This window comes from Mustela putorius, unplaced genomic scaffold (genome assembly GCF_011764305.1).
Source record: "Mustela putorius furo isolate JIRA1106 unplaced genomic scaffold, ASM1176430v1.1 tig00000127_pilon_pilon_pilon, whole genome shotgun sequence".
In the NCBI taxonomy this organism is placed as follows: Eukaryota; Metazoa; Chordata; class Mammalia; order Carnivora; family Mustelidae; genus Mustela; species Mustela putorius.
In genome coordinates this window covers 15,951,449-15,969,273 of record NW_025421288.1, presented here as the reverse complement: position 1 = coordinate 15,969,273, position 17,825 = coordinate 15,951,449, and the positions used below count along the sequence as shown (strand labels likewise).

Below are 17,825 nucleotides of genomic sequence, written 5' to 3'. Positions count from 1 at the left end.
GCACGTGAGCTGCCGGCCGGGTGGGCGCTGAATGAGCAGACCCTCACTTAGCCATTCCTCTACCGATGGACACGTAGCTTGCTTGCAAGTTTTTCGACACGCAGCAGTGTTGCAAGGAACATTCCGGTCACTAGCACTGTGTAAGTCACGGTCGTCCCCAGCAGCTTGTGTCCGCACCACCCGTGACTGTGTTAGGAACCCGGACTCCCAGCCCCCACCCAAGTCTGCTATGCCAGACTCTGTGTTTTAACAAATTCAGAGGATCTGTATGCACATTCAGTTTCTGGTTTTTCCTTTTTTGCGTCATTTTATTTAATTTTTCAAATTACCGTGTAGTAACCCTGAGTCATTGACTTTTTTATTGTGATAAGATACGCATAATAGAAAAGTTGCATTTTAGCCATTTTTAAGTGGACGGCTCAGGGGCGAGCTGCACTCACACCCTGTGGAACCATCACCAGCAACCCTGTCCAGACTTCGTCGTCTTGCCAAACTGAAACTCTGTCCCCGTTAAATGCTAAACCCCGTTGTCCCTGCCCCGGCCCCTGGCCCCCACCATTCAACTTTCTAAGTCTGTGAATTCGACTCCTCCAGGATTCATGCGCGGAATCCTGTCGGATGGGTCCTTCGTGTCTGGTTTCTTACACTGAGCGTCGCGTCCTCCAGGTTCGTCTGTGCCGTCGCGGGTGTCAGAAAAAAAAAAAATGAAATCTCCTTCCTCTTTAAGGCGGAATAGTATTCCAGATTTTGCGTATCCATTCCTCTGTCCACGGACTCTTTCTTGGGTTGTGTCCACCTTTGTCTACTGTGAATAATGCTGCGGTGAAAATCTGTGTACCAGTATTTATTTTTAGAGATTGTGTTTATTTACTTGAGATAGAGCGAGAGCAAGTGAGAGAGAGGGATAGCAGGAGCGGGGCGGGGGGCAGAGGGGTGGGGGGCGGGGGGCAGAGCGAGAGGGAGAGGGAGAAGCAGACTCTCCACTGAGCAGGGAGCCAGACGCGGGGCTCGATCCTAGAACCCTGAGATCGTGACCTGAGCCGAAGGCAGAGGCTTAACAATTGAGCCCCCCAGGCGCCCCAGTGTACCAGTATCTGTATGAGGCTCTGCTTTCCACTCTTTGGGGGATATACCCCGATGTGGAATGACCAGACCCTGTGATGTACATGTTTAACAACTCAGAAACCATCCGACCGTCTCCCACAGCAGCTGCTCTGTTTTCAATTTCCACCAACAAGGCCCAAGGGTCCCAGTTTCTCACCATCTCAGCCAACTTGACTCTTTTGGGTTTTGACACCTACTTAGATTCAAGCCCATCCTCATAATCAGGGTACAGGACTGCTCTGTCACCCGAAGACTATCCCTCATGCTAGTTCTTTGTGGGGACACCCTCCTCCCCCTCCTGCCCCTTGGCAGCCCCTGGTCTGTCTCCATCGATATTATTCCGTCCTTCTGAGAAGCATCAGAGGGACGGAGTCGCGCCGCATCGAAACTTCGGGCACCCCGAGGCTTCGGTCTCATCCAAGTTGCTGGGTGTGTCCGTAGCTCGGTCCTTTTTACTGCTGGGAAGTAAATGGTGGCGAATTTAGAAACAGAGCGTACCCAGGACTTGCTGACAGGCACTGGGGGTCTTTTCAATTTTTGGAGATTATGAATAAAGCTGTTACAAACATCCCTGTGCAGGTTTTGGGCTAATAGAAGTTTTCATGTCTCCAGAGTAAGTACGCAGGCGTGTGGCCGCTGGGTCACATGGTAGGTGCAGCTTTGACTTACAAGAAACTGCCGTTCGTAGATCAGTCTGAGAGATTCTGTCCCAGGGCTTTTGGGCCGGATCTCTCTGAGGTGTGTGCCCAGAAGTGCGGTCATCGGGTTACAGGCTACGCTTGCCTTTAGCTTTCGGGATGTTGCTGAACTGCTCTCAAAGCGGGAATACAATAATCGCCCGCCGGTGGGTTGTAAAAGGCCCGTTTTTTAATGACCTCGTCAACATTTGGCCTTGTGGCCGCAGCTGCATTGAACTGGTAGCTTAACTTGGAGAACACTGTTGGCTCCTCTCATCCACACGCAGGTTTGGCTTTTAAATGTCCCATGCCTGTGAGATACACTTCTACTTGCCTTGTGATTTCTGTTGCTGTCGGGAAGGGCTGTCGGTAAAATCCTTGTTTCCGATGCGTTGTCACTTGCTCGACGGCTCTGATCCAGCCTTCCTGAATTCCCTCATTTCGTTCCACCAGATTACCGGTAAACTCACGTGGACTTTCCAAGTAGCCCATCACACATCTGTGGGCCCCACACTTGTTTCTTTCCGAGGCCGACGTCACCCATTTCTTTTCCTTGTCACGTTGCATTGGCTAGTGTCCCTCCATCATAATGTCAGATGTCCCTGGGGACGGTAAGAGTCTCAGCCTGAGCTGCCTGCAAAGCAGCCAGAGGCAAAGCTGAGCGCCGGTGCGGCTGTCGAAGGGTTGCCACAAAGGAAGCCGGAGTGCGGCGGGGGTTTGTCTACTGCAGGCTGCTTGTCTACGCAGGCCAGCCCCGGGAGGCCTCATGGAGACACCGCATCTCAGGGCAGTCTTCATGGAGGAAGAAGCGAGGGCACTTTGTCCTCCTGTGTTCTGTTCTCGTAGATGAGAGCTCACTTCACGGGGAACCGACTTCCCTGAACTTGCACTGTGTGTGAAATCAGCTCTTTTAGGAGGCCACTGGAGGGCCCGGAGCTTTGTGGGTCCAGTAAAGTTGGAGCAGCGTGCAGAGTCTCCTGGGACTCCTGTTGCTGAAGGTCAGACCTGGGGCTGGCCCTGTCTGGAAGCGAGGCGAGGGACCAGGCTGGTGAGGGGCCAGCGGACACTGGGGGGAGGGTTGTTACAAGCGGGGTCCTGTAACCATCCTGTTAACCAACTTTAAGGAGACTATTCTAGTTTTCCAATCTGAATGAGCCGTTCTCCGCCCCTGGCCACAAAGCTGTCCTCCGGGAGGCTCCCTCCACCACCACTGGGTGACTCCCCTGGCCATCATATTTGACACAGACACGGAGATCTGCAGCGTCTGGCCCATTGTACACTTGCCCGGCCACGAGACCTTCGTCTCCCTGCGGCCGAGAGACCTCAGCCCCATGCCCATCCCCTTCCCCTGCAGACCATCGAATGAGGACACAGGGCTATGAGTCTGGGAGTAGGGGTGCCCACAGAGGGATCTGTTCTCAGGCAAACACTGGCTCTTAATTCCTTGGGCAGAGGGCACCTGACCTCCATGAGGATCTTGCTTTGAGGCAGCCCTTTTGGTTTGAAAGGTGCCTGAAGCCCCCTTGGGGCCTCCCATGGCTTCGCACGTGGCCCACATTTCTGGGTGCCTCATGTATTTGCTCTCTCGGGACCTGCTCTTTGAATCACCGCCTCTACCGTGTGGTACGGCCATGGCTAGGTCCCTTAGGGAGTGTATTCGTGCTCCTGTCCACAGTTTGCGTAACACTAAGGAGACTGCATGGTTTGGGGCAGGGGACACCTATCTTTATCCAGGACATTTTAGGCCCTAAATCTTCACAGCCTCCCAGGGCTCAGGACCTCTGGGGTTGACAAGGTGGGATGCTCCTTATCAGTTCATGGGTCGTTGTCAGGTGAACAGCTTGCCCTCGGGATGCCTGTCTGTGGCCAACATGGCCCATCGTGAGCAGCCTCAGCGCTCAGGCTTGGGATGCCCCCCCCCCCCATGGTGTCTGTGGGATTTTATCAGTGTTGAGGCTATCTCTCTGGGTTGGCCCTACTGTGAGCATTAAACAGAAATGCAAATTGCAAGTCTGCAGAGTGGACTGTGGGTGATGCCTGCTTGTGGCCAACACCTGGGAGGGCATGACCTTTGCCAGTCCCTGGGCATCCAGACAATCTCTGTTCCCTGGCCTGTGACCCGGAGGGCTGGCTGGCTCCTCTCCTGCTCTCTGTAGGTCTGTGTCTCAGGACTTCGTGGGGGTCATTGCCCTCAGAGATGATTGTGGCCGTCAGGAAAGGGTGCAGCTATGCTCTCTCCTTGGAGACCGGAAGCTCTCCCGGGCCCTGTGCTATAGGAGAGCCAGCAACACTCAGGACCCTACTTGGGTGTCCCTCAGCCTCTGACCATGGACTCTGCTCATGTTTATTAGCAGCTGGTTAAGTATCCATTTCTTCCACCTCTACTTTGTTCCTTTCTTGCTTCTTTTTTGCTTTCTTTTGGACTTTATTCATTCAATTTCTCTATTAGCCATTCGTTGAGTTCTATATTCCTGTACTAGTCTTTAGTGGTTATCCTAGAGATGATATTTCGTGCCCTTGACTTATGTTTTTTAAAGATTTTATTTATTTATTTGACAGACGGAGATCACAAGTAGGCAGAGAGGCAGGCGGGTGGGGGGAGCAGGCTCCCCGCTGAGCAGAAAGCCTGATGCGGGGCTCGATCCAAGGACCTTGGGATCATGCCCTGAGCCGAAGGCAGAGGCTTTAACCCACTGAGCCACCCAGGCACCCCCATGTCCTTGACTTATTATAATAAACTACCAATTCGTAGTCTTATGACTTCTGAACAAGGCAAGAACCGTGAATCTGTTTAATTCCATTTATCCTCTATATTTTACTTCCAAAAATGTTAAATATCTTACAGGACATTAATATGGTGTTTTAAGCAGTTAATTTTCTTTTGTACTTACCCACATATTTGCAGTTTCCAATGCTCTCTGCTCATTCTTGAAGTCCCATGCTTCACTAGGGGGTTCTTTTCCTCCAGCCTTATTTCCTGTGGTATAGATCTTTTGGTGATAATGTCTCTCATCTGAAAACAACTCTATTTCAGTTGCATTTTGAGGATTATTTTCGTTAGATGTAAAGTTCTAGGTTGGCGGGTATTTTTTTCTTTCTGCTCTTCCATGTCTTCTGGCTTCTATCACTTCTATTTAAAAATCAGCCGTCACTCTTATGGTTGTTCCTCCAAAGATAACCTGTTCTTTTTCTCCTGTTGCTCTAATAGTTTTCTCTTGATCTTTGGTGCTTGGAAGATTTCCCATGGTATGCCTCCCTGTGGTTTTCTATTTATTCATTCTGCCGTGAGTTTGCCCAACTTCTTAGATCTGTAGATTCATGGTTTTCAACAATTCTGGGTAAATATTATATCATGTTCTCTTTGTACGGCCTTCACTCTATTATTTCTTGCTCTCCTTCTGGGAGTCCAAAGCAGGTTTTAAGCGGTTCCCTGTGTCTCATGTTTTGTACTCTTTCTATTCTCTGTGTTTATTCTTTCTTTGCTTCAGTCAGTGTATTTCCCATTGGTGTATATCTGTGTTCTCTAAACCTGGTTTCTGTTGTCCAACCCGCCCAATGAGTCATTAGTTTTAGGTAGTTCAGATACTGCATTTTTCAGTATAAGGATGTTCTTCCACTGAATGTTTTAAAATATATTCTAATTCTTTGCTGAAAAAGATAATCTTTTCATCCATTTTGCTTACCTTTTCCTTTATTTCGTTTGACATATTTATCATAGCTATTTAAAATTTATGTTTGCTTACTCCAGTATATGGTTTATCTGTGGCCCTGCTTCTGTTGTTCATTTTCCTCTCCATTATCGATCACATTTTCCTGCCACTTCCTCTATCCAGACTTTTTGAGTGTGTGCTGGATATTTGTATAAGAGGGCTAGGGAGGATCTAGTTGATACCATCTAATGGGGCACTTGGCCTTTCCTCTCTTATCCTGGTAAGGCAAGAAGCTGAACACTCCAATCCAGTAGAGACTGGGCTGGGTTTGGGCTCACTGTGCTTGTGAGCCTTCTAGGTGTGGCTCTTCTGGTGTCTGGTGAACAGCCTGGGTCCTCTCTATCTCCTCAGGGCTGCAAGGCTGTGGGGACCTCTGTACTTTTCCTCAAATATTTTCAACTTAGCTCTTTAATTTTCTGCTCAGTCAACTTCAATATTTGGAAAATGTCTTATGGGACATGTGTCTTGTGTCTGAGGCAGAAACGTTTTTCTCTAGAAGGACATTGTGTGCTAAGTACAATGAGGTTCAGGACATTTCACTTCACCTGTAGAAGCCTCAGGTAAAGTTTTGTGGCTCTCATAGCCCTGGATTTAGCAAATGTCCCAATTTTCTACACCAGCCCTGGCGGCAATGGCAAGTTCTGTGGGTTTTCTTTTTCCCTGTAGAGCCCCTCCTTCTGGATCACATCTGATGATCAGCCCACACCCGGAAGTGTCTAATTCCCCAATGGTAGAACATGTGGTGGTTGATCCTTAGTTCATCTCAGAGAGCTTTCCCTTGTGAGACTTACTTTTTTCTGGTCTCCCTGATTCTACAGTGCCCTAATATTATATATGTGTTCCACTTTTTACAAATTGTGATAAAATACACACCACATACAATTTGCTAGCATCTTTTACTCTATGGGTTTTGAAACTAGTTTGGCCTTTCCTAGTTGCTGCAATAGGATTGTCAACCTTCCATAAATACTACATTCCCTCTAGAAGTGGAAAGCTTTTATGCATCATCATAAACCTTCATAGTTGAGGGGTTAGGAGGGTGGACTGAGAAACGGACTATTTGGTTTTCAGTCCTGGCTCTGTAGCTCTCTACATTTGAAGTATGGACAAGGTGTTACTATCTTGTGGTTGCCTCATGGGGGAAGGATCAAGTCTCTACCCCAAAGTGGTGTAGATATGAGACCGATGACACTGCGCATACACCAAGAGGGTAGGAAAAGGTTTATTACTTACCTAGACTCTGGGTGAGCAGGGCAGACACCCAAGCTGGTTTGGAATGACGAGTGAAGAGAGGAATGTGCTTTTGTTTTTCTCATGGTTAGGGGTGGGTGTAGGCTTAGGGTTCCCATACAGGCTAGAGATTGAATGGTTTGAACATCCCTGCCAGTGGCAGTGGGCTTTCTCATTGGCTGCCTGGCTGTGGGGAGCCCCTGAAAACTGTCAGCGGCCCAACGTCAATGATGGCGCTGGGCTCCTTATTGCACGCAGTCTCTTTGTGCTTCATTCTACATCTGTAGGCTGGGGCTGCTGCAAGCATTTGGTGTGTAGCACACTGCCAGATCCACACAGGAGACAGTTGGAGGTGATTTCATTTTGGTAAGATTGCTTTAGGAAAGACAACAGGGCCATGCCTACCTCCTCAGCATGGAGCCTGGAGGAGGCCGGCTGTCCCTCAGGATGGAGTCCATCTAGGATGGCTGCTTTACCATGCCTGAACTATGAGGAAGGCGCTTTGTCAGCAACCTATTTTACAGGTGTGGAAAAGGTTCTGGGAAGAATGATTGATTCAAGGCTTCTCAGCTAGTCAGCTGTAGGAAACACCCCGAGTGTTTGCAGATGGGGAGCAGATCAGCATTTGCCAAGGGCACTCTGGGAGCCTAGGACAGGGGGCCTGTGAGCAGGTCCAGGAACTGAGCATGGGCAGACATGTTATTCCAGTTCACCTCCCCCTCCCACCAGAGAGATGGAAACATACACACATTGACACAGTGGTGGGGTTTGGGGACAATGGCTTTATTAGATGCTTCAAAGACAGATAGCTGAGAAATTGGTGCCTGCAGACCGAGCAGAGCTGAGGAATCCTCGTGCTGCCCCTGCTTGGACGTTCTTGCTGCAGAAGGTGCTGGGCAGGCAGGGCTTGGGGTGCGCCACTTCTGCAGGTGCCTGGGAAAGGGCTCCAGGTTCTGGGAAAGGGGAAGTCTTGGAAGTCATTCTTGGATACAAGTGTCCATTGTATTTTCTTGGAGGAAATCAAAGAGAAATGCTCACAGTGGGCAAGGGAGGAGGGGGGATGACAGAATACTGGGTTGGAGGAGAGTCTGGATCAGGCATTCAGGGAAAAGGCAGATATGGCTGTGCTGGAATCCATGACTCTGACCCGGGATGGCCCTGCCTTTGGTAAGAGTCCCTGTGAAAATGGAAAATCAGATCTTGCACTGGCAGCAAACAGGGACACAGCAGCTGGACTGGGAACAGCAGGGTTTGCAACATCTGGACTGGGAACAGCAGGGCTTGCAGCAGCTGGACTGGGAGCAGCAGGGGACACAGCAGCTGGACTGGGAGCAGCAGGGCTTACAGCAGCTGGACTGGGAACAGCAGGGTTTGCAGCAGCTGGACTGGGAGCAGCCACAGGAGCCACAGGAGCCACAACCCCCTTTGGAGCACCCACATGAGCCACAGCTGGAGCAGGAACAGGCTGGGACACAGCAGCACACGGGCTTGCAGCAGCAGACGGGGACACAGCAGCCAGAGTCACAGCCCCCACAGCTGGAACCACAGCCCCCCTTGGAGCACCCACAGGAGCCACAGCCCCCCTTGGAGCCCCCACAGGAGCCACAGCCCCCCTTGGAGCCCCCACAGGAGCCACAGCCCCCCTTGGAACCACCACAGGAGCCACAGCCCCCCTTGCATCCCCCACAGGAGCCACAGCCCCCCTTGCAGCCCCCACAGGAGCCACAGCTGGAGCAGGAACAGGCTGGCACACAGCAGCACACGGGCTTGCAGCAGCAGACGGGCACACAGCAGCCCCCACAGCCGGAGCCACAGCCCCCACAGCTGGAGCCACAGCCCCCACAGCTGGAGCCACAGCCCCCGGAACAACCACAGCAGCCCATGGTTCTGGTGGATTGAGGGTGGAGCAGGTCAGAGGAGCAGGTGCAGAGGACAGGTGCTCAGGTGTGGGGCCTCCTGGGCCGGGAGCCCTTTATATACACCTGCCCCAGTGTGAGGTGTGATGCTGGCCACATGGTCACTTCCTGGTTCTTGTTTGTGCTATGTTTAGGATCTCCCTTCCTGTTTTCCTCTAGACATCAGCCTCTGGTGTAAAGTCTATGTGCCATTAGCTGCTATTGGCTACTCGTTGGGACCTAGCCCCTCCCAGAATCCATGTCTAGACTTGAGGGAGTTCCCCATCCCTTGCAAGGGTTCAGCTCATTCCCTTTAACTGCAGAGTGTCACTTGATTAACAGTGGTTTATTTTAGCTGTACAAGGGGTATACGCAATAACACATCAAAAAACATGTAAAAATGTCCGAGTTATGAAAACAGTAGGAAGATGGGTGAATCCCTGTCCACGCCTCTTCTCGCATTGTTTCCTCCTACCCTAGGCAAGTTCCTGAATCGGAAAGTGTTAGTCCCATGTGGTCTTCACATGCTTAATAAACATATTACGTGTGTTCTTGAAACATTATTTTGCAGGCTTTAAACTTAGTATAGTAAGTGGTAATGCACTACTTTTCTCCTGAAAACTGCTTTTGCAAAATGCAGTGGTTGTAGTAAAGAGATTTCTCTAGGTGGTTTGTACGGCTCTAGTTAACCTATTTTCTTCCTGAAGCTACAACCATCCATTCATCCCTTTACCCATTGTTGGACCTTTTGTTTCCTTTCTTTTGCAATTTGACAGCTTATGCCACTTTCCTGCCTAAAAGCCCTCCTGCACTTTGGAGTGGAGGGGCTTGGGCTGGGCTGCTCTTCACCCTGAGCATGGGTGGGAGCCCCTGTTCTCCACCCACACTCACCATTGTCCCCTTCAGTGCATGCCAGTGTGTTATTGTGAATTAATCTCATATTCTTATTCACCACAAATAATGAGAAAATCTAGTGGGAAATAAGTTATTTAAAGTGTGAACAAAACATTACATATCTAAGAACTAATTGATAAAGAATGCCTGAGACTTCTGTGGGGAAAGTGTAAAAATTTTTTTCTTTCTTTTTTTTTTTTTTTAAAGATTTTATTTTTTTATTTGACAGAGTGATCATAAGTAGGCGGGGAGGCAGGCAGAGAGAGAGAGAGGAAAGCAGGCTCCGTACTGAGCAGAGAGCCCGATGTGGGGCTCCATCCCAGGACCCTGGGATCATGACCTGAGCTGAAGGCAGCGGCTTTAACCCACTGAGCCACCCAGGCGCCCCTAAAAATCTTTTTCTTTCTTCCTTCCTTCCCACCTCTCTTTCCATCTCTCCCTCTCTTTCTCTCTCTCTTTCTTTCTTTCTTCTGAGCCATAAAGAATTGGGATAAATGGAGAAGTATACCATGTTCGTGGATAGCCAGACAGCATTATAAAACATTAATTTCTCCCGTGTTAGTCCATGTATTCCATGCGATATTTTTTTTAAAGATTTTTTTATTTATTTGACAGACAAGGATCACAAGCAGGCAGAGAGGCAGGGAGAGAGAGAGACGAGCAAGCAGGCTCCCTGATGATCAGAGAGCCCGATGCGGGGCTCGATCCCAGGACCCTGAGATCAGACCTGAGCCGAAGGCAGAGGATTTAACCCACTGAGCCACCCAGGCGCCCCTATTCCGTGCGATTTTAGTTGGAATTCCACAGGATTTAATTTTGGAATTTCTCCCACAGATCTAAAATTTATGTGCAAAGTTCATGAATAACTGAGGCAATTGTGAATAATAAGCAAAATATCTGCCAGATATTATTAAATATAAAATAAACATAGAATAAATTCTCATCTAATAAAAGTTTGCTGCTAAACATAGGAACAGATAAATAGATGAAGATACAGAACAAGAACCCATAAAAGGCCCATGTATTTGGGAACTCTACTTTTGAATGAGGAAATTGAATGGGGAAGGTGGCTCACTCTATACAGATAGTTAAAATTAGGGGCGCCCGGGTGGCTCAGTGGGTTAAAGCCTCTGCCTTTGGCTCAGGCCATGATCCCAGAGTTCTGCTCAGCGGGAAGCTTGTTTCCTCCACTCTCTCTCTCTCTCTCTGCTTGCCTCTCTGCCTACTTGTGATCTCTGTCCGTTAAATAAATAAATAAAATCTTACAAAAAAAGAAAATTAAAATTAGATGGTAATGCTGCACCCCCCAAAATACAGATGGATTTAAGGTCTTAAAGTATATGTAAAAGCGAAGGAGAAAATACAAAGTGTAGGAGATAGTATCTGTTGGAGGTTATGGTTATTATGCTCAGGGTAGGAAAGGAATTCTTAAATATGATCCCAGAGCATAAGTAATAGTTAGGAAAATGGTGGATTTAACTGCATCAGAATTATATACATTTGTGTTCAGTGGCAGTCACTGTGGAACAACATAAAAAGATGGTTGGACTTTCAGGGGAAGACACTTGCTGCTTATAATCACTAAGGGGTTAATGTCTAGACTGTACTAGGAACTGCAAACCACCAGGGAATGGACAGAGACTGGGAAGTGAGCGTTCACACGCGGCCAATAAGAACACAAAAAGAGACGGTCACCCTGATTTTCATCAGCGGAAAGCAAGTTGTTGTTGTTATTATTATTTTGAGTTTTACTTATTTATTTGACACAGAGAGAGAGGGAGAGAGAGAGAGAGCCAGAGAACGGGAGCCAGAGAGCACAAGCAGGGGCAATGGCAGAGGGAGAGGGAGAAGCGGATGCTCTGCTGAGCCGGGAGACCAGCAGAAACTCCATCCTAGGACTGCGGGCTCATGGCCTGAGCTGAAAGCAGACACTTAACTGATGGAGCCACCCAGGTGCCCCCCAGAGGAAACCAAATTAAAACAAAATACCACTGTGTTTTTGAAGAGAGGGAGAACTCTGTCAGCATTTTTGATACGGGGTATTATCTCTTCCTTGTGACAAGTAGATTGTCCCCCTGTATGTACCCCAGAAGAATGCTCATACAGCCTGGTGGGATTTCGTGAGTGGAGTACATGCGTACCTTTGACGTGCAGATTCTATCCAGAGAAACACTCATACAGATGCTAAGGAAGAAGGATATTAATTACGGTGTATTGTCTCAGCAAAGAGCTCCCAAAAGGGCACTGAACTCTCACAACATGGTCTATGTATATAACGGAATACGATTTAGTGGCCAGAAATAATTTATTGTATTTTTATGTAGCAAAACAAATCAATCTCAGATTTGCTTAAAAAAAAAAATACTGAGAAATAGAACAAGCTTTAAACCCCCCATGAATAAAAATAAACACCCATTCTAGGAAAATACTACTTGTCATGACTGTATGCCCACATGTGGAAACACATTTCCAGAAGGCGATAGAGAAGGGTGTGCGGACAGGTGTCTGTGGAGGGTGGTGGGGTTGGCCTGAGGATGAAGGAGAAAAAAGGTAAGTAATAAACAGGGAGGACCCATTAGCTGGCGACGTGACTTATAGAATTCACCGTGCATGCTGAGGCTTCATGGCAAGGCTTCGTTCATTTTTGTGACTGCTCTACATGCACTTAGAAGAGTGGAATTGTATAGTTGGTGGCACAACACTTGCCATGAATCCTATTGGGTCAGTTTGTTAACTTGGGGGCCCAGATCCCCCACATCTGCCCCATGTTTCTTGTCGCTTGTGTATAAAATACGGAGAAGGAACCTCAGAGTCTTCCACTCTGATTATGGTTTGGTCCACTTCATTCCATAGTTTGTCCCATTCTGCTTTGCTTCTTCTTTTTTAAGGCTGTTTCGTTCCGTACACGCAAATTTTAAGTGGTGGGAACTCTTAGTTTATGGAAGCGATACTCGTCTTCTCCAGTAACTCTTTGGGGCTTTTTGTTTCTGTTTGGCCTGCTATTGACAGAGCTTTGTTTGCATGCATATCTTTCCCCATTTTTAAATTTTTAACCTTTCTCTATACTTTGGTTAAATGTGGCTTTTGAATTGGTATGAAATTAGATTAAAAGCAAATCTACTCCAGCAATCTTTGTATTTAAGGTAGCATATTTTTGTCCATTTCTACTTAGTGTAATTTCTGACACATTTGGTTTTAAACCTGCCTCTTATTTTGTATTTAATATAGATTCAGCCTGTCAGTCTTTCTCTCCTCTCCTTCCTCGTGCCTTTTCAGGTTGATTTCATCGTGTGACTGTCCCACACAGCTTCCTTTCTCCCCAAGGACCACGCTTAACACTTGGGATCTTCTTTGCCTGTGTTCAATATTCATCACTCTCTCTTGAATCCTTTTTATGTCATTCATTTTGACCTTAAAATGTGTTTTTTTCGTTTGCCGTGTTTCCTTCATTTTAGTCTTGATTTCTGGAGTGATTTTCCTTCTATCTCTCATTTTCCCATGAGAGATGAGGTTTCCCCTCATCCAAACTTGGTGTTCTGTCTTATGTTGTTTCTTTGTCTTGTTTATGTTCCTCTGGTTGTTTATTAGCTTGTTTTGAAATGGCAGCCTACTTGTTGGTCTGTCGGGTCGGGTCGTGTTTCTTTCTGTTGCCCATCTCTTGCCCTAGGGACTCACTAAAGTCCCCTAAAGCCACTCCCCTTCACGGTGGGGAAAGCCGTCCAGGTTCAGATGCTAAACTCCAGGCACACACCATGCTTTCTGACATAGACCAGTGGTTCTTCTTCTGAGGCTGTCCTGCCTTCAGCTCTCTCACATGTCCCTTTGCTTCCTTTTGCTTTCTCCTGCAGAGATGCTGATACCACAGGGAACTTGTGGCTCTTGAGAATTTGTACCTTGGAGTTCACCTGATCTTGTTATAAATTTCAGCCAAGGAATTTTGGTTTTCCTGTCTAGCTGCCTGGTCTGTTTTTATGTGGGGATGTAGGAATATACAGATGAGCCCCCAGGGCGTCCACCTTTCTAAAATTCCCCTACTGAGATTTTGACCCAAATTCCTTAAGTCGTATTTTCTTTTGACATCACAAAACAAACAATAACCCCGTTCCCTGGTGAGACGAGATGTCTGGCACAGATTTTTTTGCCCTCTCCTTGCCTCCTAACTATGCTTGGAAAAAGTCTGATATTTTATTTCTGGATTAACTTGTCTTTTTCTCTTACATCATCTTATCTCTTTTATCTCAAGGTTCCTTTCTTCAGGGGCATGCTGGATTTCTTCAGCCCATCACCTGCCGCCATTTAGGTTTTCCTGGACAGTGTATTGGGGTCGCTGCTCACAGTGTCTCTGTGTTTTCATGCAGTGTTTATTTGGCTGAGGAACATCCTCATGTAACGTTTGTCCCCTCCTCCCTGGAAAAGGTATAGTTTCTAAAAACAGTGCCTGTGCCTGTGTTCCCTGTCCCGAGGATAGTCTCAACATGCATGTCTGTGTGAAACAACCTTGTGCCAAGATGATCTTGCCTCTCCTGGGGGAGACTGTTGTCTCATGGTGCTGTGAGCAGGGCTGTAGCTTTCTGGTAACTCCAGTTTGAAGTCTAGAATCCTAATTTTGTATTTGAATCGAAGGTGGACTGTAACTCACATGGAAGGTACATCCTGATGCTTATGTTTCCTCTCCCTGAACTTGGCCTGTTCTGGGGTCTTCCCAAGGACCAGCGTTCTCTATAGGACCTGGGTGGTGAGGGGATAGGGAAGGTCATCCATCTCTTACTCACATGGATGCACACGCCTAGTCCCTGCTCAGGTGGTTGTCAGCACCCAGCACCTGCTGCCCATCTCTACCTCCCATGGCCGACTCCCTCGCCCACTTTGCTGGGGCTGAGCCCTCTTATCTTGGAGCGGAGAGGGTGAAGATGTTTGGTGTCCATTGGGAACATAGGAGTCAATGGATGGTTCTTTGCGAATGTGCCAACAGAGTTGGTGGATCCAAAAGCCCATTTACAAGGATGTTGCTAATTTGTCACCATATGGGAAAAAGTTTGAAAAAAGAAAAAAATCACACCAAGTGTACAGTTGGCTTACAGAGACAAGATAAATTTTATTAAAGGGAAATACAATTGTTATTGTTTTAAACAAGTGGAGTTAGAGGCAGCAGGAAAGAAGGAAGTTCTTGTAGGGAGAGGAGAGTTACAGGTGAGCAGAAAGTGGCCCAGTAGGATCCAGCATCCTTACGGCTAAGAAGCCAGATTAAAGCAGTCTCAATTTTCACTCAGAAACCTGGACCTGACTTTGCTTCTCAGCCAGCTCCCACCCAAGTTGGAAGAGCTGATTGTAGCATCAGCTGGCACCTGCTTCTAAGCAGAGGCATCTACAGAAAATATTTCTGAGTGATGAGGTTAAAGACAGATCTCAGAGGTGGAGATGAGTCAAGGAAGGAGGTATGTGTAGGAATGAAAAGTAGGAGAAGGTTGTGGATGCATCAGGAGAGGACAGGTGAAAAAGAGCTGATTTAGGGAAACCACAAGAATATAGGTTTCACCAGATATTGAGAAAGAAACCCAAGGTTTGGGTTCAGAGCTTTAGATCTTGCACTGACAGCAGACGGGGACACAGCAGCCGGACTGGGAGCAGCAGGGCTTACAGCAGCTGGACTGGGAGCAGCAGGGGACACAGCCTGAGCAGCAGCTGGACTGGGAGCAGCAGGGGACACAGCAGCAGGATGGCAGCAGGATGACCCACAGCCTGAAGAGCAGCAGCAAGGTTTGCAGCAGCAGCTGGACTGGGAGCAGCAGGGGACACAGCAGGGTTTGCAGCAGCTGGATTGGGAGCAGCAGGGCTTGCAGCAGCTGGACTGGGAGCAGCAGGGCTTGCAGCAGCTGGACTGGGAGCAGCAGGGTTTGCAGCAGCTGGACTGGGAGCAACAGGGCTTGCAGCAGCTGGACTGGGAGCAGCCACAGGAGCCACAGCCCCCCTTGCAACCCCCACAGGAGCCACAGCCCCCCTTGGAACAGCACCACAGCAGCCACTGGGAGCAGCCCCCCTTGCAGCCCCCACAGGAGCCACAGCCCCCCTTGCAACCCCCACAGGAGCCACAGCCCCCCTTGGAACCACCACAGGAGCCACAGCCCCCCTTGCATCCCCCACAGGAGCCACAGCCCCCCTTGCAGCCCCCACAGGAGCCACAGCTGGAGCAGGAACAGGCTGGCACACAGCAGCACACGGGCTTGCAGCAGCAGACGGGCACACAGCAGCCCCCACAGCCGGAGCCACAGCCCCCACAGCTGGAGCCACAGCCCCCACAGCTGGAGCCACAGCCCCCGGAACAACCACAGCAGCCCATGGTTCTGGTGGATTGAGGGTGGAGCAGGTCAGAGGAGCAGGTGCAGAGGACAGGTGCTCAGGTGTGGGGCCTCCTGGGCCGGGAGCCCTTTATATACACCTGCCCCAGTGTGAGGTGTGATGCTGGCCACATGGTCACTTCCTGGTTCTTGTTTGTGCTATGTTTAGGATCTCCCTTCCTGTTTTCCTCTAGACATCAGCCTCTGGTGTAAAGTCTATGTGCCATTAGCTGCTATTGGCTACTCGTTGGGACCTAGCCCCTCCCAGAATCCATGTCTAGACTTGAGGGAGTTCCCCATCCCTTGCAAGGGTTCAGCTCATTCCCTTTAACTGCAGAGTGTCACTTGATTAACAGTGGTTTATTTTAGCTGTACAAGGGGTATACGCAATAACACATCAAAAAAAAAATGTAAAAATGTCCGAGTTATGAAAACAGTAGGAAGATGGGTGAATCCCTGTCCACGCCTCTTCTCGCATTGTTTCCTCCTACCCTAGGCAAGTTCCTGAATCGGAAAGTGTTAGTCCCATGTGGTCTTCACATGCTTAATAAACATATTACGTGTGTTCTTGAAACATTATTTTGCAGGCTTTAAACTTAGTATAGTAAGTGGTAATGCACTACTTTTCTCCTGAAAACTGCTTTTGCAAAATGCAGTGGTTGTAGTAAAGAGATTTCTCTAGGTGGTTTGTACGGCTCTAGTTAACCTATTTTCTTCCTGAAGCTACAACCATCCATTCATCCCTTTACCCATTGTTGGACCTTTTGTTTCCTTTCTTTTGCAATTTGACAGCTTATGCCACTTTCCTGCCTAAAAGCCCTCCTGCACTTTGGAGTGGAGGGGCTTGGGCTGGGCTGCTCTTCACCCTGAGCATGGGTGGGAGCCCCTGTTCTCCACCCACACTCACCATTGTCCCCTTCAGTGCATGCCAGTGTGTTATTGTGAATTAATCTCATATTCTTATTCACCACAAATAATGAGAAAATCTAGTGGGAAATAAGTTATTTAAAGTGTGAACAAAACATTACATATCTAAGAACTAATTGATAAAGAATGCCTGAGACTTCTGTGGGGAAAGTGTAAAAATTTTTTCTTTCTTTTTTTTTTTTTTTTTTTAAAGATTTTATTTTTTTATTTGACAGAGTGATCATAAGTAGGCGGGGGGGGGCAGGCAGAGAGAGAGAGGAGGAAGCAGGCTCCGTACTGAGCAGAGAGCCCGATGTGGGGCTCCATCCCAGGACCCTGGGATCATGACCTGAGCTGAAGGCAGCGGCTTTAACCCACTGAGCCACCCAGGCGCCCCTAAAAATCTTTTTCTTTCTTCCTTCCTTCCCACCTCTCTTTCCATCTCTCCCTCTCTTTCTCTCTCTCTTTCTTTCTTTCTTCTGAGCCATAAAGAATTGGATAAATGGAGAAGTATACCATGTTCGTGGATAGCCAGACAGCATTATAAAACATTAATTTCTCCCGTGTTAGTCCATGTATTCCATGCGATATTTTTTTTTAAAGATTTTTTTATTTATTTGACAGACAAGGATCACAAGCAGGCAGAGAGGCAGGGAGAGAGAGAGACGAGCAAGCAGGCTCCCTGATGATCAGAGAGCCCGATGCGGGGCTCGATCCCAGGACCCTGAGATCAGACCTGAGCCGAAGGCAGAGGATTTAACCCACTGAGCCACCCAGGCGCCCCTATTCCGTGCGATTTTAGTTGGAATTCCACAGGATTTAATTTTGGAATTTCTCCCACAGATCTAAAATTTATGTGCAAAGTTCATGAATAACTGAGGCAATTGTGAATAATAAGCAAAATATCTGCCAGATATTATTAAATATAAAATAAACATAGAATAAATTCTCATCTAATAAAAGTTTGCTGCTAACATAGGAACAGATAAATAGATGAAGATACAGAACAAGAACCCATAAAAGGCCCATGTATTTGGGAACTCTACTTTTGAATGAGGAAATTGAATGGGGAAG

At 48.0% G+C, this 17,825-nt stretch overlaps 1 protein-coding gene and 1 pseudogene across 1 annotated transcript; both read left to right on the top strand.

Annotated features, from left to right (window-relative positions):
* Positions 1–7,873: 7,873 nt before the first annotated feature.
* Positions 7,874–9,111, top strand: LOC123394883 (annotated as a pseudogene).
* Positions 9,112–11,947: 2,836 nt separating this feature from the next.
* Positions 11,948–16,219, top strand: LOC123394882 (uncharacterized protein C2orf16-like). Its single transcript, XM_045089722.1, has 5 exons — positions 11,948–12,060; positions 12,258–12,321; positions 15,071–15,177; positions 15,348–15,515; positions 15,645–16,219. Exons 1-5 carry the CDS (start codon positions 11,948–11,950, stop codon positions 15,958–15,960), a joined length of 768 nt encoding a protein of 255 aa, XP_044945657.1. The 3' UTR covers positions 15,961–16,219.
* The last annotated feature ends 1,606 nt before the right edge of the window (positions 16,220–17,825 follow it).